Genomic DNA, 27,990 nt, shown 5'->3' on the forward strand with positions numbered 1-27,990 from the left:
GAAAACTAATGGTGAATTTGAGGGAAGCAGTTGTAGTGTATTCTTAAAAGATATCAGAAACCCATGATCATTACTGACTATGAAATGTAATTTTTTTAGGACATTTAAATATAACATTTAGTTTCCATGCTCTAAAGTATTTTCACTTCCAAAACTTGTCTTCGACCAAAAAAAACCAACCAAAACCAACCAAACAAAAACAGAAAAACCCCAATGAAATGGAGATTTTAGAAGAAATTGTAGAGACGCAACAATGTTACAGGTTACTGCAATAATAGAATCACACATTACAAGGTACTGTATACAGCAAAGAACAATCATACTGCTATAAGCATCTCTGTTATTTAGTGAAGGTTAAGCAGACATGTATCCTCTTATTAGGACGTTACCAACTGGCACGATACTGGAAAAGCCTCAAAAAAAATTAAATAAAAAACAAAAGCAACTAGAAGTATGCAATGTGACAAGAAATGGCTCCTGTGGGACAGTACTGAAAAAGCAACCAAACCTGCCCAGCAGTAGAGAATGTGGGCAAAATCTGTGGAAAAGAAGTTGCTGTTCTTAGGAGACCAACAAGATGCTGTAATTTTAAGCTACTAGGACAGGAGCAATTGATAGTTAAACACACCATAAATGGAGGTGAGACAAAGTTGCTCCAGAATAAATCTTCTGAAAGTCTCCTTTTAAAAAAAAATAGCCCTCAAACAGCAGCAGCTTCTGGGAGGTATGTCTATGGTAGTTAAGCATATCAGCAGCAAGAACTGTTTGATGTCTCCATTATAGCTGTCAGGCTTATATCATAGTCACAACAGTTTGGTGAATTTATGACATCATCAGAACTTCTGATTAAAACCATTAGGATCTTATAGTAAGAAATATAGAAGGTCAAAAAAAGACTCAGCTAACGGGGATGCAGGTTAAGATGCACAGAAATTAGTTCAATATGGTGACTGAATATGCAATGAAAGTTATTTACTACAGAATCTTATATGCTCTCAAGAGTTCAGACCAAAAAATTTGTTTTCAAAATGAGCCCAATTGTAATCCTAAATACCAATCCTAAGTTACTGTATTACATACTCTTAGAGACTATTAAAAGCAGTAACTTCTTTAACTGGCAACTTGGAGCCCTTTTTCTATACTTTGCGTGTGCACATATGAGAGCGTTTTTGCTGATTTTCTCTTTTGGCCACACAAATCCTTCAGCCAGAATAGATTAGGCTTAAATGAATTAGCCAGGTCAGCATTTTAATATTTCTGCTCATTGCTGGATGTATTCAAGCCTCCCAGCTGAGAAGGGAATGTAGCTGCAATATCATCATCACTGTTATATCACAGCAGAGAAACTTTCCCCTTGAACACTTCATTTTCCTGGATTTTTGGGGGCTATTTTTGGATTTTAAAGGGTAGCTTTACATGCAGTGAAACCTTACCTTAGATTCAGGAAAAGAAGAAAACTTCAGGAATATTCCCTAAACATGACTTCCAGTGCCTGAAGTGCCGTTTATGGAATATGTATCCCAAACATGGAAGGATTTATTTGATAATGAAAGATTTGGACTGCTGAATGGCTGTGAAGCCAGGTTTTTTTAATTGAGTCAAGGCCTAAGGTGATTATATTTTCTATACAACCAGCCAATTTATCCCCACTGGGTCATGGGAATTCTTTTTATGTTACCATATATGCTGCACCTGGAACACAAGCATATTAAAACTGGGGTTTAAATGTATTTTAATATGTTACAGTGAAACTGCCAAGTTATTTTACCATTAGGAGACCAAATCTTAAAAGAACTATCCCAAATTCCTCCTGTCCAAACAAGCCCATCTGATCAAATTAATTTTTCTTCTGTTGCATCACCAAAATTGAAAGCGTTCTACTTCATTAGCAAGAACAAGCTATTTAGAGAAACATGAATCCCACAAGTCATGAGGCTCTGATTTGTCATCTCATTTGCTGTTTGTCAAATATGTAAAAATCTACAGTTATCAGCACTTTTCACACACAGATATTCCAAGAACTAAAGTAGACTTTAATTCTGCCTATTAATGAAAGTTATTTCATCCTCATACTACAGCCTGGATGACCATTAGTAACAGGATTCCAGGTCACAGAGAACTCACCTTGGAGGTATATGTGTGTCCATCAGACCCACAGACAGCGCTGCCGTGTGCCATGGGGCAGGGTTTGCATTTCACTATGTTCGCTGGTCCAGCCCAGTGCTTCTGGGCCAAGGCTCCTTTCTTTTGTCGAAGGCTGTAAAACAAAGAGACATCAGTTGTGGTGAGTTTTATTTTAATTTTTTTTTTTTTAACATGGTTGTATAAGACAGAAGAATGAAAGCTTCACTGAATAAAGCAAAGCCAGATTTTCAACACAGTATTAATTTAAAGCAACCAAATTAAATATAGCTCCTAACAATGCTTCTATAATAAGGCACATTACAGCAGGCAATTTAAGAGTCATAAATCTGTAGGCAGTCCTAGATTTACAATACTTGGCAGCTTCAATTTATGACTACAAATGACTTCACTTAATACAGCATTTTGTCCAACTACACCGTGTTTCTTGTGAAGCAGGCAACCAACATTATACGGTTGTATTTTGAGACATTTTCACCAGGCCTTCTCCAAGTTGCCAAGTTACTGTTAAGGCAGTGACAATTATAAAACAAAATCCTCTGAAAAACACTGCGATTTATATTATGCTTATAAAAATGTACAAAAATCACCAAAGAGCTTTGCAGTTGTACGTGCAGTAGCGCACTTGCCGTGTCAGCTATGGAACAGCTGCTACTCTCAGATCAATCACACCCCCCCAGGAATGCTATAAAGTGACAGAGAGCATCTCCAAATCTACAAATGCATTTGTACCATGGGAGCGACTGCAGTTGTCCTCAAGTCATGGACTACTCAATTATTGCATTAAAAATGTCTACGAAAAGACATCTGCTCCAAAAACTTACTGCAAAACATGTGCAATTGATTCTGATTAACAGCTCATTTTGCTGTCATAATGAACTACTTGACTGATACAACATTAAGTAATTATCACCAGCACACTGTTGTAAGCTGATTAAGAGTTTGCTTTAGAAACCACAAGTCAATGTTACAATGCAGATTCATTTTGGTCATGTGTACTTGTCTTTCACTTGAAAACATTTACAAGAGAAGGCAAGGCATTGCATCAACTTTGCTGCAGACTGTTAAGAAAAATAATTGCCATCTGTTCTCATATCACAGTAAAAAAGATATGATATTACAGTTCAGCTAGAAATACATCTCAATGCGCTGCTGAATGACTTTATCACAGTTTTATAAAAATATATACAGATATATTTTAAAGCAATTTCACTACAGCTTGCAATTTGCTACACAATACTAACTCTGATGTAATGACACATTCAGCTGCTAAAATAATAAAAATTCTATTCTTTCATCTCAGTTCTAGTTTTCTTCAAGTTTAACCTTTGTCACGGTGATGAACAGTACTATTAAGAAGCTTGTGTCCACAGAAGGAATCCAATCATGATATCATAAACTATGAAAATAGAAGCCTAGTATTAAAGACTAAATTCCCTTGTTATTTTGAAAAAGTTTTCTAAATGCACAGAGCAGCTTTCCCTCTTTCAGATGCATTCTGCCTTGCAGAGTTACCATTATACCAGATGCCAAATGCTGCAGATGGGGGACTGCTTGGCTCTGAACCCCCAAATACAACTCTGCAGATACGGTCTCTCATGCTAGGGCTGTACAAACCATTTAATTAAGTTTTCCAGAGTAACTCTGACTTTTCTGTAACCCCCTTTCCTCTAATAATGCTTTGTTATTAAACATAACAATTATCTTATTTTCTGGAACTGTTTCTATTACAGGCATTTGCCTTTTCAGCTTGACAGGAAAATGTCCTTATTCACTTTACTTATGGCCCTGTGCTTCTCAAAACACACAAACTCAGAGTGAGAAATAAGCCTGGATGTAGTAGTACAGATCCTGATGAGCAGAGGCTGGAGACAGATGTGAGAGGTGCTGTGCTTCTCTGTCGGAGACTGCAGGATGGATCATGGCACAACGCAGACTTTTTACCTTCCCACAGTCTCAAAAGACAGACCCTTGTCTACATGTAAAATTGTTAAGAGGAAAGTTTTCAGGAGTAGCTACGGAAAAACAGCTAAGAAACGCTAAACTTGGAGTGTATGATTTAGTGCCATCATCATCAAAGCCATTAGTCACAAAGCATGCAGGATGGAGATGAGCAGCTGAACTAACGAGCATCTCATCAAAATTAAGCATAGATTGAAGTTCCTAGCTAGACTGATGCCTAATAAATCACAAGTTCTTGAGGCTCTGAGTGGCAAGTATAAATACATTTTACAACATTCACTGACCAAACTACATTTAGGCATATCACATTATAATTCTAAAAGAAAAGTCAATTCCAGACATGGCTGATTGTCCCCCTCTGCATAACCTTACACACCCCCTGTGCTTAATTTCCCTAACCCTGCCTTGGTCCGTTCAGCAATCATATTGCAAAAACAGTTACTATTGGAAGTTTCTGCTGGAGCTAATAATGTTTTCCACTCTCCCATCCTCACTTACAAAAAATAAATTGAATTTATCCATTTCTAGTCATTTCAGTAACTCATCAAACCTGGTGGCCCTTCCCATCACTTTACTGCAAGTTAAAAGAATATGCACAGCCTTAGGCTTGAGCTTTCCTCTGTCCACAGCAGCCAACAGCAAAGCATGTGTGCAAGAGCAGAGCCTCCCCCACAGCTAATAACTGGAATGGATCCACCTGAAAGGGATTTGCATCATTTCACCTGCAGACACTGAAGAAAACCTTATTCTTTTCCTACATCCCACATTCATTTTCAGGATCTTCTTTTATTATTAAGAGGAAATTTATTCTCTCAAGGAGAGATATTTAACAACAAGATGAATTCACAGTGAGGTGCAACTCAAAGCATTTTATTCTTCTAAAAAGAAAAGTTATATTAGTAGCACTTCAAATAATGTGTGTAACAAGGCAGGGGATTGCTGCAAGAAATCTGCAGCAATCCTAATTTCTGCATATGTGATTTAATTGGCAGCATAATAGAGCAGCCATTTTGGTTACAAGGAACAACTTGTGTTTCAAAAGTGAATATATTCTTCTCAAGCTACAATTTTGCAAAATGTCACTGTACTTGAAGCAAAGCTAAAATGATTTTTGTCAGCTTGGCCAAATGAGCAATATCTGAAAGTTTTAAGTGCATGTGCAGATTCTGTCTCACCTCCAAAAATATAGGTAAGCACCAATTTCCTAGAGGGAACACCTATTTTCCAAAAGTAAACATGGATTTTTCTGAAGTGATATTTTGAGAGGTTGGATAAGACTTTTGGAAGCTTTTCAATCCTATAGGCCCTAACACCACATCGAACATCCAAACAAACAAATTAAAACCTAGACAAGAATATTGGCTGCCATAAGCAGAAAGCCTGCAAATCCCTTCTCAATGGGGAAGCACATTCACATACCCTGGGAAAATGTTTTGCTATGCTAATCATCTTGTTTTAGAACAAATATGTCAGGAGCAAGGCAGGCCAAAGCAAATTAAGCCTTATTTATTTTTTCTGACAACTTAACCAACTTTAATCCTGCTTTAAGACTTGGAGTTGAAAGGATCTCCTACAAATCATCAGAAAATAACAACTGTGCAGAGAGAATAACCCAGAAACTCCTCACCAGCAAAAAACTCTGCCACATTTATAAGGGCAACAGGGCCAAATACTTTGAATATTTCAGAAACAAACAGATATGAATGTCTTGCTCAAGTATTAAGACTTACAGGCAAACCTTGCCTGCTTTTGCTTTTCAGACTTGTGAACCAATGCATTGAAAGGCATAAAATTTAAGGAGTAGTTAAGTTTTACTGAATTCAGCCTCTTAACATTTTAATGCATAAAGAAATTGCAGAGGTTTAAAACACACTTCAACACCAGGGGAACATACACTGACTCAGCTTCATTACTAATTACACAGATACACTATTTACCACATACTGTGAAAATAAAAGGAGATGACATCTGTTTTGCTTGCACAAGGGCAGGGAGAGCACAGGAGGGTTTCCAGGTGCCACCGGCCAGGTGCTAGGACCATACACAGTGGCTGTGGCCAGCCACGCTGCACAGCACCTGTACTTCAGCACAGCGCTTCTAAGCGTAAAACTTTGGCTGAGGAAAAAGGGAGCTCAAAAGCTCTAGGAAATCTGGCTCCACCCAAGATTTTAAGGCTTCCAGGTATGTCTTGTAAAGCCAGAAGCTCAGCCCCAGGGAGAGCTCATGGGTGCAGCTGAGAGCCCTGGGGATGCAAATCAGCAGCTGGATGGGAATCACCTGGTGATGTCTCAGCTCCCAGCACACAGCCTGCGAGGGGGGTCTGAACTCCGCCTTGGATTCAGCAGAAGTGTATCAAACCAAATGCCTCAAATGAAACATCTCACATTGAGTGTGCTGTTTTGCAAAAAGTCCACAGCTTTGATTCTCTGAGTGGGCAATATGGGCTATGCCGTTTAGGGATCTCTGCATCTTTGCTTATAACAATATCCTCCAGAACAGTATGGAAAAACATACATGGCAATAATCTCTGGCAAAGTCAGAGGCCAAAATAAAGTCCCTTGCACAAAAATTATGTTTCTTAAATTGACATTTACAACTTGTTTTATTTCATTTTATTTTAAAGTTTACATTTCATTTTTATTTACCTTGAAATGCTCTTCAAAAAAATAAAACAATTAAAATATTTTAAAGTAGAATTTTTAAAATGGAATATATTTTTTAGGGTGAAACCTGGAAGGGATCACTAAAAAGCATCACAACCACCACACAGGAAGTGAGAGTGGATATGAAATGGATAAGCTTAGTTTCACTTCCTTCCAAACTACTGCACAATGTTCGTTTTCTTACCATTAACTGAACTAATTGATAGATTTTAGTTAATTTATGTATTGAGAATATAATGCTGTCTTAGCCTCTGCTCTGCAACTGCCTTCTCTTCTTGGTGGAGTCTCTAGGTGAACCTGTGGTGAATACAGCATGCATGACTAGGTGGTCTACAAAAAAATGAAATTAAAAATGGGACTTTGTAAGTTTGATACAGAATGTGCGAATTGAAAGTATCAGTGTTCAATTTTGAGATAACAACTTATCAGAAACATAGGCATGTTATATTTTAATAAGCTGTATAATTTTGCTACATAAGATAATGGCTATAACAGAAAAACAATTGTGAAATTATAATAGAATTTTAAAAGGAAAATTATGTCAACTTTTGTTGCAATTAATATGTCTTATCACTGCCAGCTAGAAACAACCAAAATATCAACAGATTATATAAGCAAGACCAATTCTGTGCTTTTATGTAATTACATTTGATCGTTCAAGTGCAAATTCAATTCAAGCTGTAAATGAACTTTAATATTAACACAGACATAAAATGCACTAGAATTGGGACTTTTCATCCAGAAGAAAATGTATGAAAGAAAATGAGTATGTTACTGCTCTTCAAGACTGGTTACTCCCAAACACACATACAGTAAATTAGCAGATTAAGCATTGATGGTTTTAGTGCAATTAGAAATCGGGCTTCTTTGAATACAGGTTGGCAGGCTATTATTTTGAAAGTGTTGCCAAAGTTTTGGGATGAAGGAGACACAAGTTCCTCCTTAGGACTTTAGAACGTATTAAGTAATTTAATTGAACAAGAAAAAGACACTTCTTTACTCAAAGGAATTTTTGTTAGATGAATTTTCAAAGGTCTGCTGTGAATAACAGCAGAAAGTCTCTCAAAAAAAACCCCAAACAACAAGATACATATTTCTTCTAACAGAAAGTGTCAGGTAAACAAAATAGAGGGATTGGTACTGTCTCTTTTTGTTCCTAAAGTCACTGCTTCGGTGATGTTACAGAAGCAGAGAATTTGGCTCACTACACGTTGCAAATTACTTGTAATGCTCACCTCTCCATTTCTCCTGCCTAAAATAATACAAACACTTCAGGTCCCATCTGAATTAACATGGTCAGGAACTTTTTTGATAAAATGGGCTTTAACTACATAATATTAACTTGACAAAACCAAATCACTTCATGGAGATAAATTGGTGTTAATTAACTTTTAATGCCATTGCCACTGGAGGTCTAGGTGGTGTTGTGCCAGTTTATTGCAGGCTGCAAGTGACCCTAAGGTCCCAAGGCTGGGGCTTTGCAGATGTCTTGACACATCAACTGCTACAGGGACAGAAGCTCTTGTTACAATTTCCTCTGCTCTAGAGTCAGAAGTCTGAAAGCTTCAGACCTTTGGTCCTAGTTGGGTTGACTGGAAGATCGTCTCTTCCCAATGGTCTCTTCCAGAGACCTCTTCTATGCAGCAAAGGCAACCTCATCATCCTCAGGGTCTGCAGGTTACCTGGAAGGCAGGTTGGACTTTGGCACCCACACGTGGACCCATCCATCTACTACAAGGATTCTCCACATAACCTTGTCGTTAGGTGACTGTGAGTTGTGTGCATTAATTTAGAATTAGAACTCCATACATGGAGACATTCCTCAATACTAGGATTAATTTCATCCATCTTTGTTTCTAGACCCTGTATCAAATAAAAATGTCACATGTCACATACAACTACTTATCGATCAAGCCCTATTGAAAGAAAATGAAAAAGTTCAATGCACCAAAGCGGGTTTCAAGTATTTGTGCTTCCCGAGAAACTGGAAGGAGCTTTGACAGAGCAAACTTCAATGGTTTTCTGAAGCTGGAACAATTCACTGTGGGAAGAGTTTAAAATGCACTGCCTGTACCTTCTCTATGCCTTGTGCACAGTTTGTTCTTGTCTCCCTGAAGGAAGCTTATCAGACTGAAGATAAACCCAGCAGTGCCTGCCTGTTTCTATCTTTCCTTTGCATAAGCTGTTTCTCTTGTTCTTGAGGAAAAGAATGACAGAGCTGAAATTTGCACCTATAAATGGCAATGCTCTCTTCTCTTTTTGTATAGTTTTTGTATGCTGTTTATTAGGGCCTAATTTCTACAACTTTTCATGTTTTTCACAAGATCTGTATATACCTTGAGCCACTACCAGTCAAGCTATGTGAAGCTATGTCTGCGCATATTACCTTGAAAATAAAAAGGATACTAAGTTTTTGAATTAGACATGGACTCCTTATTTAATATAAACACTGTAAAATGAGAACAGATATATGATACCTGGAACTTCGCATACAAAGAATAATAACATGCAGAGCTGCCTTGCATTTCAGCATCATCCCCTTGGACTTAGATGGTACCAGTTTCTTTGATTTCATTATTCAAAGAAATAATTTCGACTATCTGATTGTACTAAGGCTGTTGATTACTTTCTCTGGCTGCCTTCCTACCTGCTCCCTGACAGATCTGCCTTAAAAGAGCCATAAGAAATAAAAAGTCTCCACTCACTGTATTTTGGTAGATGTGCAAAGATTCTTAATGGGACATGGTGGTGACTGGGGACTTTTCTGGCAGAATGAGGCTTATTCAAGACTTTTCCTCACAGTAAATGGATACTCCACTTGCTTGCTCTTCTTTCAGACAATGACATCGGTGAGAATACACTGGGAATTAAACCTGCCCATTGCTGCAGAGCACCAGTGGCCACAGGCCTACACTGAGAGAGCAAGCTGTACTCAGGAGATAGAGGTGGAGATGAAAAATTTAGGGAAGAGCAGAAAAGGAAAATCCCAACTGTTGAAGTGAAAGTGTATCTGCAGGTGTCATCCCAATGAAATGAAAAATAGTTATTTCCAAGGGAAGAGGAAGAGTCAAGCCTCTATTTTTTACGAACAGTAAGAAGGCAGTATAAAAACAAGCATGAGGGAAACAACGTACCAGGAGGAACTTGTCAGCTGGATATAGGGAAAGCTGAAAGTTTTGGAATAGCAATATGTTTTGCAAGAAAAAGTCCTGACACATCTTGCAGTGAAAATGCCCTGAAGATTCGTGTGTGGATCCTACTAGGTCCAGCCAGCAACCAACTCTTGAAAGAGAATAAAGGGCCCAAGGTGCTCAAGGTTATTGATTCTGCATAATGGAGGAATCTTTTTATTTTCTTATGGAATTTTAAAGGAACAGAGGATTTAGAAAAGCTGACATAGATTCCGAGGACCTAGACGGTCAGAAAAATTGTAGTCTGTTAGACCAACTGATTGGATACAACTGCTGCAGGTAATTTCTGAGATCCAGCAATGCTGCTTCTGAGTCAGAGAGAAACCCTGAGCAAGGCCGCCCAAGCAACAGCAAGGTCTGTGTTCAAACAGCTATAATACAGCATTAAAATATGGATACTGTTAAACTGCCAAGACAATGCATGCTGGACTATATCAGGATCTCTCAATATAAGTATCCTCTGAGATGTACCTGGCCTCAAGTATTCCCGGAGTAAAAATGGTAAGATTGTTTATTAAGGTCATTAGAGAAGCACATGGATTTCTGCCTTTGGGCACTTTAATACATAAACATGGTGTTTGAGAGGTCCCCTTACATTTTTAGCTAACAGATTATTGTGCTTACAGGCAAGTTATTTTTGAATCTAAATTCTTAATGATTTGCAACTTTTAGACCTGATACACATGCTCCACAGCTGCACAGATACCAAAACTGGCGAGGTACACAAAGGAAAAAAACAAACCAAAAAATCTACACAAACAATCCTGGTGGTTTTAAAAGTCATTATGCTTTCCTGAATAAATAACACAGCTTCTAAACGCTGTTTGTTCTCATGAATTTTCATAAGAGAATTATTTTCCTTTTCATCGTTATTTTTATACTAACATAAAAAGAATCTCAGACACCAAACTATGTAAAAATAAAATGAAGTGCCTTGAATTTCAAAGGAGGAGGGAGGATAGCACAAAATTCATAATTAAAGCTGGAATCTTCTCTACCACTCCTCAGTTTGTAGTAATCTTCACCAGCCACTTCTGAACCCTGGATTTTGCATGCTGTGTGAGGTACTGTAACTTGGCACAGGGTGCTTAAAGGTGAAGTGTGTAGCAAATTTAATACTTCTGTTGGCAGCCACTTTCTTTCCTTCCTTCTATATCAGGCTGCATGTTTGTTTGTTTGTTTGTTTTTTCCTGTTACCAGAAAATAATATTTTTTTAAGAGGATGAAGGTACCTTTTCTCTGCTCAGGATCTGATTATTTTAATATTAAAATATTGTATTGATCAGATCTGCCTCCTCCTGCTGGCAGAGCTTGCCAAGATCTCAGAGGAAGCTGGACTGCTAATGGTATGTGAGATTAATCTGAGCTGTCACATTCGGTGAGGAAGGAAAGCTGATCCTCACTCACTATGCCCTGTTCCATGCCATTAGACAGCTTCAAAATTGTTTTCACCAAACCTGGCAAAGCAGTCATTTTCCACCATTTCCCCACTACAACTCATATTTCTAGTTACAACATTGAACCCTGTGTGGCTGAGGACGTGAGCAAACAGAAAACTGCAAATTACTTAGTAAGGCTAAAAGTCATGGCAGATTTCTTGGCAGCATTTAATAACACCAGAAAGTTCCACCACGACTGATGAATCTCCCAGAAATGGTGGATGTACAAGCTTTAAAGTAGACCTCATTCTCAGCCACACGCAGGAGTCTGTCAAGTGTAACGCCACCAAAACCCCAATGTTTCATGTCTCTGCAGACATTGAGCTGCTTGGCAGGATAAAACTAGTGGGCAGAATTAGGCAATAGACCCACACTGGGATCTTCATCAGCTCTATGTCCTTCAGTATGGTTTATAACCTGGCCTTATCTATTCTATAAATGGCAGTAGTTCAGTAACACGCAACACGTTAACACGTTCCTTATACTACACTTCAAAAAACACTACTGCCCAAAAAGTGTGTATGGGTGCCTTTACCCCCCCACCCCCCTCAAGTAAATGGTTCAGAAATCTTTTTGTCGCTTTGCAACTGCAGAGGCAAAATCAACGACCCCTCCAACCGAAGCATCTTTAGACAGCTCAGCAGCGTTCTGCTTCATTATGTTGATTTTGCTTCTCCTAAGGCGAATAACATGCAATCTTCACAAAAACTGACATATTGCTGGTAGGGATGAGAAAGTAAATGCATTTAAAAAAAATATAGTAATAATTCTTGCCCTGAAGGCATTAATCCGAATGTTTCCTTTTAAAAATGACTGCACAGTACTTCTGTTGTGTGAATACTTGCTACCATTGTACAATCAGTTACAAGCTGTGCTAGCAAAATATCTGCCCCTTCTGACACATTTTATTATGAGAGGGGCTTATTAAATTCTCAAGAAGGCTACAACAGATTAAGCTGTTGAGGATTTTTACAATTAGCATCCATTACCTAAGAATTCATATACAATTTCTGAGTAGAATTGGCTTGTCAAACAACAGAGAATTAAAGAAACAAACACAATCCCAAAGCTACCTCCAGAGTGTAGTCAAAATCCACTATTCAAGGTTGGTTTGGAAAAATAATCAGAATGCAGTTTCCTATGTCAGAATAAAATGAATGTAAGTGAAAAGGCATGCTAACCAAACCAGTTATAAATATTATAAGGAGCTGGGTAATTTTAAAATCCCATCCTTTTTAACATCTAAATAGGCTAATGCTCCTGTTGCTTATTCAGCACTGCTGATTTACAGAACTCAGTACTATGAATGTCTAAACATTCTGCTGAATTTCTCAAGATATTCAGCGCTGTCTGTCTGGTTATTTGATGCTAGAGTTGGAGCTCATAATATCTATACCATTCCCAGCTTCTCAAATGAGGCCATCAAGAGCATTACCCATCTTATATCAGGCTATGTCTTAATGAAAGGTGACTGGAGCTTCAGGAAGATCCCAAACTGATAGACAGAATTTACATAATCATATTAATTTATGATACTAACTGAATGCACATGATCCAGTCTAGAGACAGCACATGGTGAAACACACCTTCAGGTAAAATTTGAAGATGAATGCCATTGACATACTTGCAGAAATTGCAAGACATACATTTCATGAGTTACTTCCACTGAGTTATTAAAATTTAACTTTGCTGTGACCTTGAATCATGAAGCCTAGCAACCACACATTAGAAACCATCCATTCTTCCCATATTCTTCAAATATGTTGCTCCACAGGCTCCCCTATGCATGGAGGCTCAAGGAGCCATTAAAATGCAATGTAGCTACACACTTACACTTTTGAAAGTTTCAGCATTTTACAGCAGCTTCCTCAAAAACATATTTTACCATGTGAAAAAGTGAGACTCAACCAGTGATATATTTAGATATAGAGCATAACATTACCTGGAACTTCTACAGGTTTTGTAAAAATCAGATTTAAATACTTTGCTGCTAACTTATTAAACAGGAATGAGTTTGGTGCAGATAATGTTGCTGGCTGACTATGTGCCACCTCACTTTCAATCACTCCTTCCCACCTGAATTTGACTTCAGGATACATTTCCCTTTGTTCACCTTGCTGTGATCAACTATACATCCGTGCCCTTGCCACTCTGTTTTGTCCCCATTCATCCTTGTGACTTAGTTTATGATGGACTAATGACAGAGCAAGAATCAACATTTCTTCAACTCTATCAATTCATTTGGACTAATCCTGAATTAACCATCTCACTCATAAGAGGTGGCCACTCTTTTGACCACCTTTGTCTCATGTACTGAGCTCTATTCCTGTGAGCTCCCACATGGCTTTCTCAATAGTTGCTCCTTCAATCCCCTTCTCTCCACTGTCCTTCTCCTACTCACTGCTGATTCCTTGTACCCTATTCTTATTCTTTCTTTCTACCATTTCTCTGCTGCTCTGGTAGAAATCTAGGGACTGTGTCAATTTTTTTCATTGCAAGTTACTCTTATTCTTTTTTTCCCCGATGTTGTTGCATTTCTTGATAAAATGCCTTTCTTCTCTCAAAACCTACTGTCCATGGTCTACCTTCTGCCTGACTGGCATCTCTGACTCTTTTTCATCAGCCCTGTTTTACCAAGATCTGGTCAGCTTGTTTAAGGAGAATTTTATACAATTGAGAAAAAATTGCAGTGCCCTTTCTTACTGTTCTATTTAACCATTTTGATTCCAATCCTTCAGTCTGACCGCTCTGCTCTAACCTCCTCCCAGTCCGTCTCCTTTTCCTCTCACTTTTCCCCTCTTACCTCTGAAACTTTCTTCTGCTTCTTTCAACCTCAAAAATGAGGTCCCTTGGAGCAGCAGTTATTTCATCACCTATTCTTAACTATTGTTTCCATCTCTATTAGGAAGTATATTAAGTATTATATTCCCTCTAGATGGTCTCTCAATATCATGTTGGTGCTTTACCTGTACTAGTCTAGTCTTCTCATCTTTCTACACTTGAATACTTGGAAGTCTAAGAAACTTTACAGGTGCCCTCTCTGGTTCATCCTTTTCTCTCTTTTGTATTATTGTTTTGATATCTTCTCGGGAACACCTTGGCCATATTAGAAGCTCACTATGTCAAAACCAAGCATGTAATATTTCTTCTCTTTCTCTCAGCTTATCTATTTTTATTCACTCTTTCTCTATCATCACATTCACCATCTGGACTTACACTTCAACCACATCCTTCCTTTCCCAGATGCGAGCCATAGCACATTATCTTTCTGCTTTCCACTATGTTCCAGAGGAAAATATAATTAATTTAGCTATGTCCTATATCTTCTTCCTAAAATCCTTTACATCACATGTGTGTACACTATTTAGGATACAAAATGTACTTTTACCTTTAGGCTTATCAGAGTTCTGGGTCATTAGTAAATAACACTTTTGGTGAGGGAAGGAGGTATTTGAAAAGGTAAAATATAGAATATGAGTTTGTTTCTTCCCAGAGCTGTACAATAATTTACAGGCTCTGACATCCCTTCTGCAACACTTCCTTGCATATAAAGGAAGCCAAACGTTGGTTGAACCTTGCTCTGTGGGTTGCAAGACAGAAGCTGTAAGGCTGTTTTGTACATCGACAACTGTGTTTTGGATTCATGCTCTAATGATCCTCAGTCCTTTCCTACCTTTCAGAATTTAGAAGAAAGCCCTATAAACAGGTGAACTGCTGTAATCAGACCACTGAATATCAGGAACATTGAAACTTCAGCTTGTGTTTTCTGACCAACAGTCTACAGCCAATTTATCTCACATCCTGATGATGATCCCAAGGTTTCGGTGATGGAGCTCTTCTCTACTCAACTGTGAAGAGGGCAGGGTTTCCATTTCAGCACTCAACATATTGCTGGTGTGCTGTCAAGGGCTGGGTGAAACTCATTATGGAATGAATAGCTCTCATTGTGTTTCATCAAAAACTGGAATATGAGTTTTTGAAAGGACTATGAACCTCAGTTTTACAGGCAGCTGGTTCAAAATGAAGCAAAGATTTCTGAACTAACAAAGGAACTAATTAAAAAAAATCTGACTTCTGAGCTTGTCCATTGTTAAGCTAAAATATTGTTGCAAATGAAAAATTTATATAGATAAAACACAGGAGCTCAAGAAATTAACTATGCATGAGGTGCTAAGCAGGAATGACCACAGTGTAATTCAATTTGGCAGTCTTGGGCTTTAGGTAAACTGGATTAGCTAAGACTAGAAAAGTCTGTCAAAGGACTTGAAAGAGATTTAAAGCCAGATGAGTGACCAGAATAATGGCACACAGCATTACAACGTACAGCAATGAAGAATGGACGGATTAATTCATACAACAAAACTACAAAACGTCCTTTCTGTTCAACATGGACTATCAATTTAAATGCCAATAAGCTACAAAGAAAGAATTTCTAAAGAAGAGGAAAGAAAAAGCAGAGGACATATAAGTTCCCTGTATATCTATCTGTTGAATCGTCTTCTGAGCAAGTCAAGTGACAGGATGTAGATGAGAGAAGCAGGTTTGATTCTTTATTAGTGTTTTAAACTCTTAATTAACCCTATTCTCTTGACTTCTTCACTCATTAAACAAGTGAATAAAATACTTACATTATGCTTTACTGCTAAGGTTAATTAGTATTCCACAGTTGATGATCACTGATTTTAACAACCAACTAATTAGAATGGTTTGTTTTGTTTCAGGAAAGAAGATGGGTTGCATGTTGATCAAAGCTAGAGGCCAGGAAAATCAGCAAAGCAAAATTCCCAACTCTCTTCTCCATACATATTAAATAATATTTTTTCTAGATATTATCATAATAAAGCTGTGACAAACTTAGAATAACGAAGCTAGCATAAGCAAACCATATTGGTTCTTACTAAATTTTATACAGTATGAGTGTGGAAGATACAAAGACAATTCTCTTCAGCAGCTGCATAAATACAGCTAAATACAAGAAATACAAGCAGAAGCCATGACAAAGTGTGCATTAACAGGACACTGGTGTGGAGCAGGCAGTTTGGGAGACATAAGGCACGCAGCCATCCAAGAATGTCAGCTAGAGCCGCCTAGCTGGAAAGCTGTACTGCCAAGTAATCACTTGTTTGAAAGAGTTTTTTCCTACTTTTTTTTTTTCCCTAGCAAATTCCATTGAACTCCAGCAATGTTGGTTTTGGAACAACTGAAAGGATAAGGTGTTATTAGATACCTCACTTTCAGCTATTTGGACCTCATTTTCTAGAATATTTGTTTCCAAACTACTACTATATTTCCTGTGTGTCAGGATAAGTAGTTGGTGTCTCAGTGGCCCTTGTCCTGAAACTGAGAACATGGCAAGTTTATAAATGTAATTAACATTTCTTTCTCAAAGAAGCAAATGTCGACTAGTTAAGACCAAAATAATCCATGGGAAAATGGATTTCCGTATCTGTAATAATGCTAAAGAAGAAAAGAGCTAATCTTGTCAAAATGTGTTACTTACCCAAATTCAGAATTATAGGTTAGTTTCTATTAAAAGCCCTTTTATGTTAAGCCAAAACTTACACCAGAATTTGCTAAAAAAGAAACATCAAAATCAAACTGAAATATTTCAAGATTAGATGAAAAAATGCTTGGAGTAATTTGACTGAACCTTGTTATGTATCTGAACATGAATATTCTAAGAATTTGGCTATTTGTTAAGATGGAAAAATGCTAAAAGCTTTAAATTTCAGAAGAGAGTTTCTCACCAATTCAAACAAAGAATAATCATAAACTGATTTAATGAGAGTGATTAGATCCCATTTATCCTCTGCATTTTATGAATCCTTGTGAGTTTAATACAGTTGGAAGGCTCAATATTATTGCCAGTGAAATAAGAAAAAGGAGAAACAGGAGAAAAAAATGACAAAATTGCAACATAATCTGAATTCTGCTGCATTCTCCATCAATAACAGTTTAAATGTTACTTCAGAAGAAAACTCCAATCTTCTATCTTTAAGGCAAATTGTAAACAACTTCTTAAATTTGAGTATGAGCAACGATGTCAATAAAAAGTTTGCAAAGATTTCTGTGCAAAAGCAAAATAACTTAGTTTAAGTATCTTTTCCAAAACTTTTTCAAAACTCTTGCTTTCTAGTAGAGTGTGCTGCATGAAAAAAATTACAGAAGATTGATTCAATCTGGGTCAGAACTGGGACTGCCGTAGAAAGCTCCTTTAATCCCAGTCATTACTGTCATGACAGTCCTTTTCCTCCAAAGCACAGTGCTGAAAGAAAGATGAGAAAAATCTAAAGATGAGAACATAATTTAGGTCAGATGACAAGTAAAAAATACATAAAAATAAGCAGGAGATAAAATATATCAGAGAAAATAATTGAGATTCCAATGAACTGCACAGCATGTTTTAGCCCTTGGGTATATTTTCCTTTTCAAAAGAAGTAACATAATTTTGAAATTTTACGGGGTTGTAAAAGAGCCTCAAGGTACAAAAACTGTTCTTTATTTTAAAACTGTTTTTTGTTGTAAAAAAGCATGTTTATTCAGATGTGTGAGATATGATAAGTCCTCATTAAGGGACAAAGTAATTTCAAAGTGAAGATCTTTTTAGGCAGGAAAGAAGTAGAGGGACTGTCAGAGATTATTTATTTCATGCCAAATTTTGCTGCTAGAGTTAAAATGTAATATAAGCAAAATACTGCAGTAGTTAGAATGATCACGTCACTAAGTGTTCACAAGATCTGTGAGATATCTTTTTTTTTCTGAATCCTGCAGGTCTAGTAGCAACTCATTTGAACATTCTGAAGCATTTGCTTTTCTTGAGTGAGTACCAAGAGAGATAATGATAAAAATTGCCTATTATTCAGTATGCAAAGAGAATTCTACAAAAAAAAAAAGGCTAGTTGAGGGCTATTGGGAAAGTTGTCTTTGCAATATCCACCTATTAAAGATACTGTCCCAGAAAATGGAAAAGAAAGGAGACTGGGAAATTTTTTTAATAAATGGCATTTGTCAGAAACCAGGGAAGACTCAGGCAAAGGATTTCATCTTTCAGTAATCACAAACCAATATGTTTCATCTCTACCATTGTAGAAATAAAATATAAAAGCAGCAATGCTAGATCACTTCCAAATAACGAAAAGAGGAAAGAAAATGTGTCTGGACACTGTCCAGGAGCAAAGGCATACTCTGTCTTTTGGAATAATAATGTAATGAAGTAAGGTCTTATTTTCTCTGTGTACAAATGATAATTGAATACTCAAATTAATTGGGCATAACTATATGCTACAGGCTCTCTTCACCACCTTAAAATAAATTCATCATACCATCAAGACAGGAAGTGGTGATGACATAGTCCGATTTCACTGACTTCTTAAAGGTAGTATGATGGAAAGTCATGGGAGTGGATTTTCTTTACTCGTCTGTTAACAACAGCAGTACTGCCTCAGTAGGGTTGGGGTCCCAGTTGACTGCCAAAACCATCATGCTACTGAGATTTGCAGATTAATGAAATATTCATTGGGTCAGACACGGACAGATACCAATTTGACAGCCCAGTGGCCTAGGCCAATGAGACCGAATCCCTGAGATAAAGGAATAAAAACTACCAACTTTCACAGAAAGCCTTAAAAAAGCACCAATAACCACGAATCAGAACATCCAGTAGACGATTCTACCTGAGTCTTACATGGCTTGATCCTCTCTTTTTTACATTCAAGGTCTCTTCATCAACATACTTGCATTTCTGAGGTGAAAGACTTTCTTGTCAAGAACTATTCTTTATATTCCTAGGAAAGGTTTGTTGAATTGACAGGAATACCGTTTTGTCATGAAAGTCTAGAACATATCTACTCAATACTAAAAGAATTAATCTGATATAAAATGACTAAATTGAAAAGCCATAGGTTGAGCTCTTGATGAGTTCTGGCAGAGCACTAACGCAATCATAAGTGTATTAATGAAAAAAGAATTATAGAAATTGAAATATTAAAGAAGCGGGAAGTAACAGATTGAAAGTTAATTTTGATAACGTAACTTGCACCAAATAAGAAAACGAATGATGCAAGAAGCTCCTTTTTATGCTATTAGATGGATCTATATGGTTCTGAAAGGGATAAAACACCAGACTACCTTTTCCAACTTCTTATATTAGCTGTCATTTATGGCTTTGTTCCTAATCTAGTTTGGAGCTGGTAAACAAACCTATGTGGAAAAGGTCTTCACAGTAGAAGTTTTCTGCAACCTTTAACTCAAAACTGAAAGCCAGCATGTAATACTTCCTGATGAATTCCTCAGTGTGGTCTTGGATATGGTTTCATCATTTTTCCTAGTGAGGTTTTGTGCCTAAAATGATGAAAGATGTCGAACAAGATATGAAATTCAGCAGAACTGTAGAAAACCACTTCCACCTTTAGAGAAGCTAAAGTTTCCCACCCGACAGAGCCACACACAGGGTAGAAAGCTGTGAACTGTTCACGGCAAGATGTGCTCAACTCATCAGGATTTTAGCCTATTAGTATCAGTGCCTTTCACTGCTATCAAAAGGCTTTAGAAGCAATAACTGAAAAATCTCTGAAGTGTAATGGTAAAATACAGAACTGTTTTATGAACAATAAAGATCAGTCTTTGGTAGGTTTAAAAATTTTATGTGTTGAGTCTGCATCATATTGAAGACGATTGTGAAAAGCAGCAAACTGACCAGCATCAAATGAAATATTTTTTTAAGGCCTAATTTACAAATTCAATTCAAAATACATTGTTTGGAACATTGACTGCAATTGGAATATATAATGCCACTTATCAAAAGGTAGATTTTTAAATGATACACTTTTAATACTTTTTGCAATATAATGGGATGTTGGAAATTGAAGAAAAGCTTCAATAAAATTCCTTTACTGTAAACATCAGTCCAAATTTTACAAAAACATGCCTTTATTAGCACTAAAAGACTTTTCTACTGAACACATTCATGTCCTGAGGCTTCTACAGCAAAAACTAGCAATAGATTTAGAATCTCCAGTAAACAGATTATTGTATAAATGCAGAATAATTTTCAGAGCATTGGAGGTCATTTGTAAACATTAAATAATAATTTCTGATTGACTCGGTTACTCAACTGATTTCAGATAAGGATAAACAGCAAAAACACAGACATGTAAAATATTATTACAGATTTGTTTCCAGCAATTCTATGGTTAAGATTTTTAGCATATAGAAAATACGAAGAGCATGAATTGGGAAATAGATCCTTAACCTACTGGGCTGCGGTAAACCCAGAAAGATTGCAGATTCCAGGTCCTGTGAAGATTAATGTAGTCAGCAAGAAAGTCAGCCAACAGCTCAAGGCAAAAGCACATGCATCACCCTACAAGGTCAACAGTCAAACGTGGTATTGCTGACAGGTCTATGAAGAGCCTGTGGGTCACATATCTTAATACACCTACCTGTTTGCATTTTAATCATAGTAATAACGATGATGTGTTAGGGTTGTGAAAAAGCATGGAAAACCAAAGAATTACCAAGCTACTCCATTTGCAAAGCCTAACATCTCTTTACTACACACGCAGTGAATCCCATCAAACTTTATTCATTTGTTCATTATTCATTTGTTGGAAAATCTCCTGACATTTGCCAAGCAGATGACATTTATACCAATTACTGTTTTCATTTCTTGCTCACTTTAGAGTGAGCAAGAGGAGCTTTCCAAACAACAAAAAAGCCACCGTCCCTTATGCTGTAAACAACTCATGATCCAAATCAGGAATAGACAAATGCCATGGAGCAAGTGACTGAACTTTTAACTCAGCCTTCTTCCAGATATCTCAAGGGAAACAGAAGCTTTTGGATGCTAACTTAGCTTTGGATGGTAGCTCTTGACAAGCTGATAAGAGCTATATCAAGCGGTTTATTTATGACCAATTCTGCAGTCAACAAAAGAACCCACTGAGACGGTAAAAGTGTTGAACAAGAATCATTGTGCTGCCCTTATTTTACCTTTCATATATTTAAGTTTTCTTGCTGGCTTGTGTTTCCTGTGAACCTGCTGCACAAACATATTCACACATTAGCTTACAGACAAGCATTTTTCAGCATTACACATTTAAGTTTCATATTAGTCAGACCTCAGAGCTCTCAACATTGATTTTGATATATAGTTTATTTGTAATGCTCAGCTAGTTATGCCTTGTACTTATTTCAAGCTCCCTCCTCCTCCTCCTTTTGTTATTATGTTAATAAAAATGTTTTGTTCAGAGAAAAGTTAATTTTGGCTACTGTATATTTCTAGTGTGGACAAAACAAATGTAGAATGCTATGTACAAATCCTTGAAACAGCAAATTGCACATATGTCTACCTAATTCTGGGCTGTATACCAATTCAGAGATACACAGAACATTAAAGCCAGAGCTGTTCTCCAGAAAGCTCAGTTGGAAGCCCACCTGGAATACGGATGTCTGAATCACAGATATTGTACTGAGGCTCACGGAAGGACAACCACAGGTTGAAAGCAGGCATGGATAGAACAGGCACTTAAAAAGGGTATTAATTCAAGAAATAAAGATTAAAATCTTAATATGCAATGACTTAGATGGAATATAATACCTAAAGATCTGTAAAGAATTTAAATAGCAGGAAGACAAAGTGATAATTTTGGGTTTAATTTGTTGACTGATCTCAGCAGCCAAGCCCAATAAGCTCTCCTACAGAGGAAAACTGAGACAGTCAGGAGGAATGCTGCTTTGTTTTGATTTGTTGTTGTAGTTGTTGTCTTTATTTTTTTGTTTGTTTTGTTTTGGTTTTAAGAGAGATATAATATGAGCGTAAGAGCATTTGCTAAGTCTAAGAAAACCATAGAAGGTCATTGTTTCCAAATATATACTGAGGAACCATTTAGGAAAACTCCAGAAATTTTAGGTGGATTTGAAGAAATTTAGGCTAGATATTAGCAGGCTTCTAACCAGAAGGGTTGAGATGCTAAGGATTCTACCAAACCAAGCAGACAGGGCAATGAACCTGATTAAGAAAGAACTTGGTAGATAATGAAAAGTTTATATGATACTGTTGCAGAGGTTTTGGATTTAATGATCCAAGAAGTCGCTTCTAGTCCATTATAATACACTGTTAAAAATGTCCAACTAGAAATATTCAGAGCAGGAATATTACAAAGTGATATTCAACCCTACCAATAATATTGTCTTTAAAGGCAGAAACTAAACTAGTTGTAAATGTTAATTAAAGTGCAGAATATAACGGGTTATTTTCTTATTCTATTCAATATAATAATTTCTGATGATAGCAAAGGTATCCAGAGGTATTGAGATGGTTTTCCATGAGTGATCTGATACTGGTGTGTTATAAAAGGAGTTATGCAGCCAGAGAATGTCTCAATACCCATTGTATTTCCTTTTGTGCTTGCAGCATCCTCATGGTAAAGTAGAGCACGGTAAGACAGAAGCTGCAGAACACAAGACAATGACCTGAGCAGTAAGACTTTCACCCCAGCAGCCAGGTGCCTGGTGACTGTAAATAAAATATAGTAAATCCCCTGCTGATTGCAAGAACAAGTTCACATATCGCTACGCCAAAGCAGAGAGAGATGAGGGTTACACACTCTAAAATCCATTATAAAAGAGCTGTGCGCTATCACATATTTCAAAAATTACTCATGTCCAATAGGAGACAGTCACCTTGCACTACTCTAATGAGCTCTAAGGCTGATGAAGCATGACTAGCAATGAGTTACTGGTTCTGGGGAGAGAAGTACAGAGTGGCTAATTGGCCTCAGGATGCAGAAAGTTTCACAGCTACACTACTGGTGACAATCCCCTTGCCAGCTGTTGTACAATCTCCACGGGAGAAATCTGTGCTCTGCCTGAGCATACTTCAACATGTCTACATTTTCCTTTTAAAGTTTGAAAATGCATGGAAAATGCATGGTGCAAAACTTGGACACTTCTTTGCTTTGTGTAAGTACTGTATTTAAATTCAGCTTTAAAAACAACTGTAGTACCTAAAGTCAAGGAAAGCGGACCTTTTCTTCTATACATTGACTAATGTTCAGGGGTCAACAGTGTACCCAGAGTTCGGGAAAGTCAGAAAACAGCCTAAAAGGTACAGGAAGTCTTGTCTGTCGAGGGGAGATATCATAGCCAGCTTCCTCTAGAAAACTGGAGGATTTTTGTGCAGAAACTCCTGGCAGCAAGAGGATCACTCTCAGTGTTAATGGTTGGACTCAAAGATATTAAAGGTCTTTCCCAACCAATATGATTCTACAAGTCTATGATTCAGAACAGAACTATCTCTTACCATCTTGACCGATGAAAGCTGGTGCTTCCACAGCCTCTCCCTATGGTCTTTTTAGCTAAAAGCAATTTACCTTAGGCAGAGCTGAAACTGAGAAATGGACCACTTGGAGAATGAGATCTTCAGTTTACAGATTAGCCTGTTCAGTAGGGTAATATTTGCTTTTAAAACCAGTGAGTGCTGTTCCAATATTTAAGCATCCTTGGATTGAATCCCAGGCTGGTAAAGATGGAGACTGTCTTGAAGGAAAATATATTGACCTTTGGGAGTTCATGCTTAAATCATAATTTTCATAATCCAAATTTTAAAAATAACCGTAATGGAGAATAAAAGATAGTGCCAGACTCTTATGCTGTTCTCTCTTAATATTCAGTGGTGCCCTCGAGCACTTGTAGATTGATGGCACATCATGTCATGAGCTCTCTGTCTTATTAAAAGGCAACTCAGCCCATATAAGAAAAGCAAACATACCTGATTTCCACATGTCTATTGTCTGCTGCAAAATACCAAGTTTTTGCACTGTAGCAGAGGTTTGCCTTTGTTGCAGGCAGTCCAGAGATGAAATACGTTTAAAAGCTTTCAAGTTTTCCCTAAGGACCTGCACACATCACTGGGACATCACATTATGTGATGTACTTGGCTGTGACCTCAAAGGCCCCTCTCTCTTTGATTTTCCCGGATTCTCATTTCTTTTTCTGTACAAACAGCATGAGCTACAGTTAAATTGTGCAATGTACCATGAGTGATTAGATATTAGAATAGTCTTTACAGAGTAATGCACTGTAGTTTACAAATTACAAAAATAATGCCATTTACTACATCCTGTTCATGTCTAGGACTTGCATTCACAGAGGATTAAAATAATTCTCCAAGATTCTGTTAGAGGTACCTTTGGGAATAATAAGCCTAAATTTTGGCAATTTCCCCAGTACAATATATTTGTTTGAAAAAATCCTAATGCAATCTGTTGGTTTTTGTGAGTGTGTTTAATCAAATATTTCAGTGCTCTTTCTTCTGAAGCTAAAATCTATGCCAGTAGATTAGAGAAATCAATGTTCAGCTTTAGAGGTGGATAAAATGTTTTGCATGATTTTTTGTTTTAATCCAACAAATTGGAAATAGCTTTATTTTTTTCTGAAACAACAGTTGAAAGATTTTACTTTTGCTCTGAACTGGGCACTCCTCTTCATTCTGAAAATGTTAATCAACGAAAGAATTCATTTGTTGCCCACAAACAAATTTGTAAAAGTAAAAATTAACTCACAACAATGAATTAATTCATCCCAGAAATTCCAAAAAAACCCTATGTATGTGAAAAATAATGTTGATATTTGTATTTTCTGCGTCCAGCACATACAATAACAATTTAATCTTCTTAATTATTCTATTATAGAGCTGTATTATCCTAAATTATTCAGTGGATTCCCACCTCTCACCATTAAAGTTATGGAGCCCTATCACTTCAGTAAGGCTTTAATGTCCTAGAACATATTTTTTTTATATTCTGCCTACCCAAGACAGATGAAAAAACTGTGCTCTTCTGCAACACCACCCAAAATAACTGCATTTTTCCTCAGCTAATAATTTATTGAAGGGCCAGTATTTTTACAGCAGGTTTTCCAATTTTTCTGCATAGTGTTGCCTCTCTGGCATCGGCCAGCTTACAAAAAAGCATCAGTACTTCAATGAAATGGGGGAGAATTCACCCTGCTAGGGAGTCACATCCCCTCCCTCTTGATTTTTACCACAAATTGGAAGAAAAGTAGGGATTTGCAGAGAAATTATAAATAGTGACACTTAGCTTTGGAAACATTCAGAAGTCATAAAGCTTACTGGAAAAACTAGTTGGATAGTCTCCATGGAAAAGTCAAAAAAATATTATAAATTTGCCCTGTTACTGTCTGGGTTCTCACATCTTGCTGCTTCTGGTAGCCCTTTCAAGAAAATACGTACGAGTAAAATAGATACAATTAACACTGATAAATACGCCAACAGGAAGCTGACCAATGTTATTTTGTAAAATTCCCTTTGGGACGTGCTTTTTCCCCCTAAATTGTACTTAATACACAAATGAACAATAATTATTTTCAGAAACAGCATGAAAATGAACAAGAGAAAAGAAAAAAGCCATGAGCACAGCAAGGCTAATTGGGGAACAAACTGATGCTATTAGTATATTCATTTTCTTAATTTATGAATTCCCTTTTGGATACAATTTGAAGCACACAAACAGCACACAGCAGTGGTATGAAAATGCTCAGTTTCACATATGGGGATGTTTTACTGGACTTGTTTTCAACAGGGTCCTTCCTGCCCAGAAATGGTGTATCAGCCCCAGGATTTGTAAGGAAAGAGAGGGAGATTTGTCTGCTCATTGTGGATATGTGTAGTTGCCAACACTGCCACATCCGTCAGACCAAACCTTTGATGAGTAGTTTAGAAGAACAGATGTTTTATCTGGGAACTTGTCCAGATATTAAAAAAAAATCATGAGGAACTCAGTAGTGGCCTCTTTTGTCAGCAGCAGTAGCCTCAAAAGTACTGAAGAAATACTGAGTAAATAGCTGGATTTCTGAGTCACAGCAGAGAAGCAGAGACATTGCTTGATTACCTTTGTGAGTGACATACACTGCAGCGATGAACTAATTGGTGATCGCCAGTTAAATGGACCGAACAAAGCTGTAAACCCTGGACGTGTTAATATGCCCATTATTTTTACATCAATCCTCTTTTCTCATTCTGTTCTTAAAAAAAAAAAAAAAGCCCAAGAGTGACATCTGTCCTTCCCATCAGTTGAACAAGCAACACCAGCAGAGACAAATAGCATGAAGTTTAAACAGGGCTGCAAATACATGAGAAATCTTTGAGAGATGGTAATTACTACATTTCATGCAAAACTGAACTAATAAATACTCTTCCTCATAGATCATGTCCAATTTCAAAGGGGTTTTAATCCACACAAAAGATTTCATAAGGCTCTGTCATTAGTCCAAGGACTATTAAGCATATAAGAAGGAACCTTCAAATTTATCTTTTACACACTCTTCAATCACTGCTCCGCCTTGCCTTTTCTCTTAATGCCCTGTCCAATTTGTTCTGTAAATGCCTTAGAGGATGTTCTGACAAAACACTATTATCTGTCTGAAATACCTCTCAGACATCTTCTCCCTTATCTTCAAGACCCAGGGCTGCTCACCAGGTGACTGTGGAGGGAAGGAGGAGGCAGCACAGGAGAGGTCAGGCTGGCCATGGATGGGCCTTGGGACTTCCAACAGGCTCCTTTGGCACCCCAAAAGCAACCTACCGGCACCATGAGCTGCTCTCCCATGGACCCCACCCCACGTGGGGCAGGGAGTCCCACATCCCAATTGTTCACCGTGGGCAGGATCAAAGCCCCAGCACTGTTTGTGAAATACTTGACAGCCACGGTGTCAGATGTGAGAGTTTTACTCTAAATGAGGCTTGCTCTGCCCAAACGCTTTACAGGATGAGTTAGCCATCAACCAGCCAGGGTCTGTGGAAATGTAAAATAACAAGTTTTCTTTGAAGTCAATTTTACACCTGCAGAGGTTTAAAAAGCATGCATTCCAGCACAAAGGAAATGAAACAGCAACGGCATTGCATTGTCACTGGTGATTTCAAAGTTAGCTATGTTATGTCTGGAAAAATACAGTTTCCTTGTGCTGCAACTCTTCAGCAGGGCAGTTAATCAGGTGATGCAAATCGGTGTAGCTCTGTCTGGAAGCCTCAGCAATAATGCAAGATGTTGCTCTCCTGATTACTTTTTGCTGAGCTCACATGCTTTGTAAAGCCACTACAGCAAGTTGATAATGATGCATGAAATGGAAAATCCTTTTGAGCACATGCAAAACCACTGTGGATGTGCAAAGCAATCACAATGGTGCTGTGTTATTTGATGGTTCTTGCTACACATGCGCCCATGCTAATGAATTCAGGCTTTCACTGGTTTTAAATAGGTGTAACTCCACCTCTTGTAATGCATTTGCTCCTGATTAACAGAGTCTTAACTATGATGGGAGTCAGATGTGTAGCAGTATTCAGGTCAGGCACCAAAAAAAAAGAACAGAATGTTGTGGGACTAAAGTAAAAAAATAGTGGTGTTGCTCCATTGATTCAAATCAGCAGAGAATTTGGCCTAGTTACTCTCCTCATTGACATGTCTACCCTCTGAGGCAAGAGGAGCCAGATATTTTTGAGAATAAAAACATTCTGGGGACATATGTGCCACTATCACACATCAGCAGTAGTTCTTTCAGCATTACAAAACTTGCTGG

At 37.5% G+C, this 27,990-nt stretch overlaps 1 protein-coding gene across 2 annotated transcripts in view; it reads right to left on the reverse strand.

The window, feature by feature from the left end:
• The window catches only part of SPOCK1 (SPARC (osteonectin), cwcv and kazal like domains proteoglycan 1), a 275,752-nt gene that overhangs the window by 88,007 nt on the left and 159,755 nt on the right, over window positions 1–27,990 (reverse strand). For both annotated transcript variants that reach the window (XM_065849049.2, XM_071814742.1), the window contains exon 5: window positions 2,125–2,257. In XM_065849049.2, coding sequence (XP_065705121.1) covers window positions 2,125–2,257 — 133 coding nt within the window. The remainder of the gene's footprint in view (window positions 1–2,124; window positions 2,258–27,990) is intronic.

This window comes from Patagioenas fasciata, chromosome 14 (assembly GCF_037038585.1).
Source record: "Patagioenas fasciata isolate bPatFas1 chromosome 14, bPatFas1.hap1, whole genome shotgun sequence".
NCBI lineage: Eukaryota > Metazoa > Chordata > Aves > Columbiformes > Columbidae > Patagioenas > Patagioenas fasciata.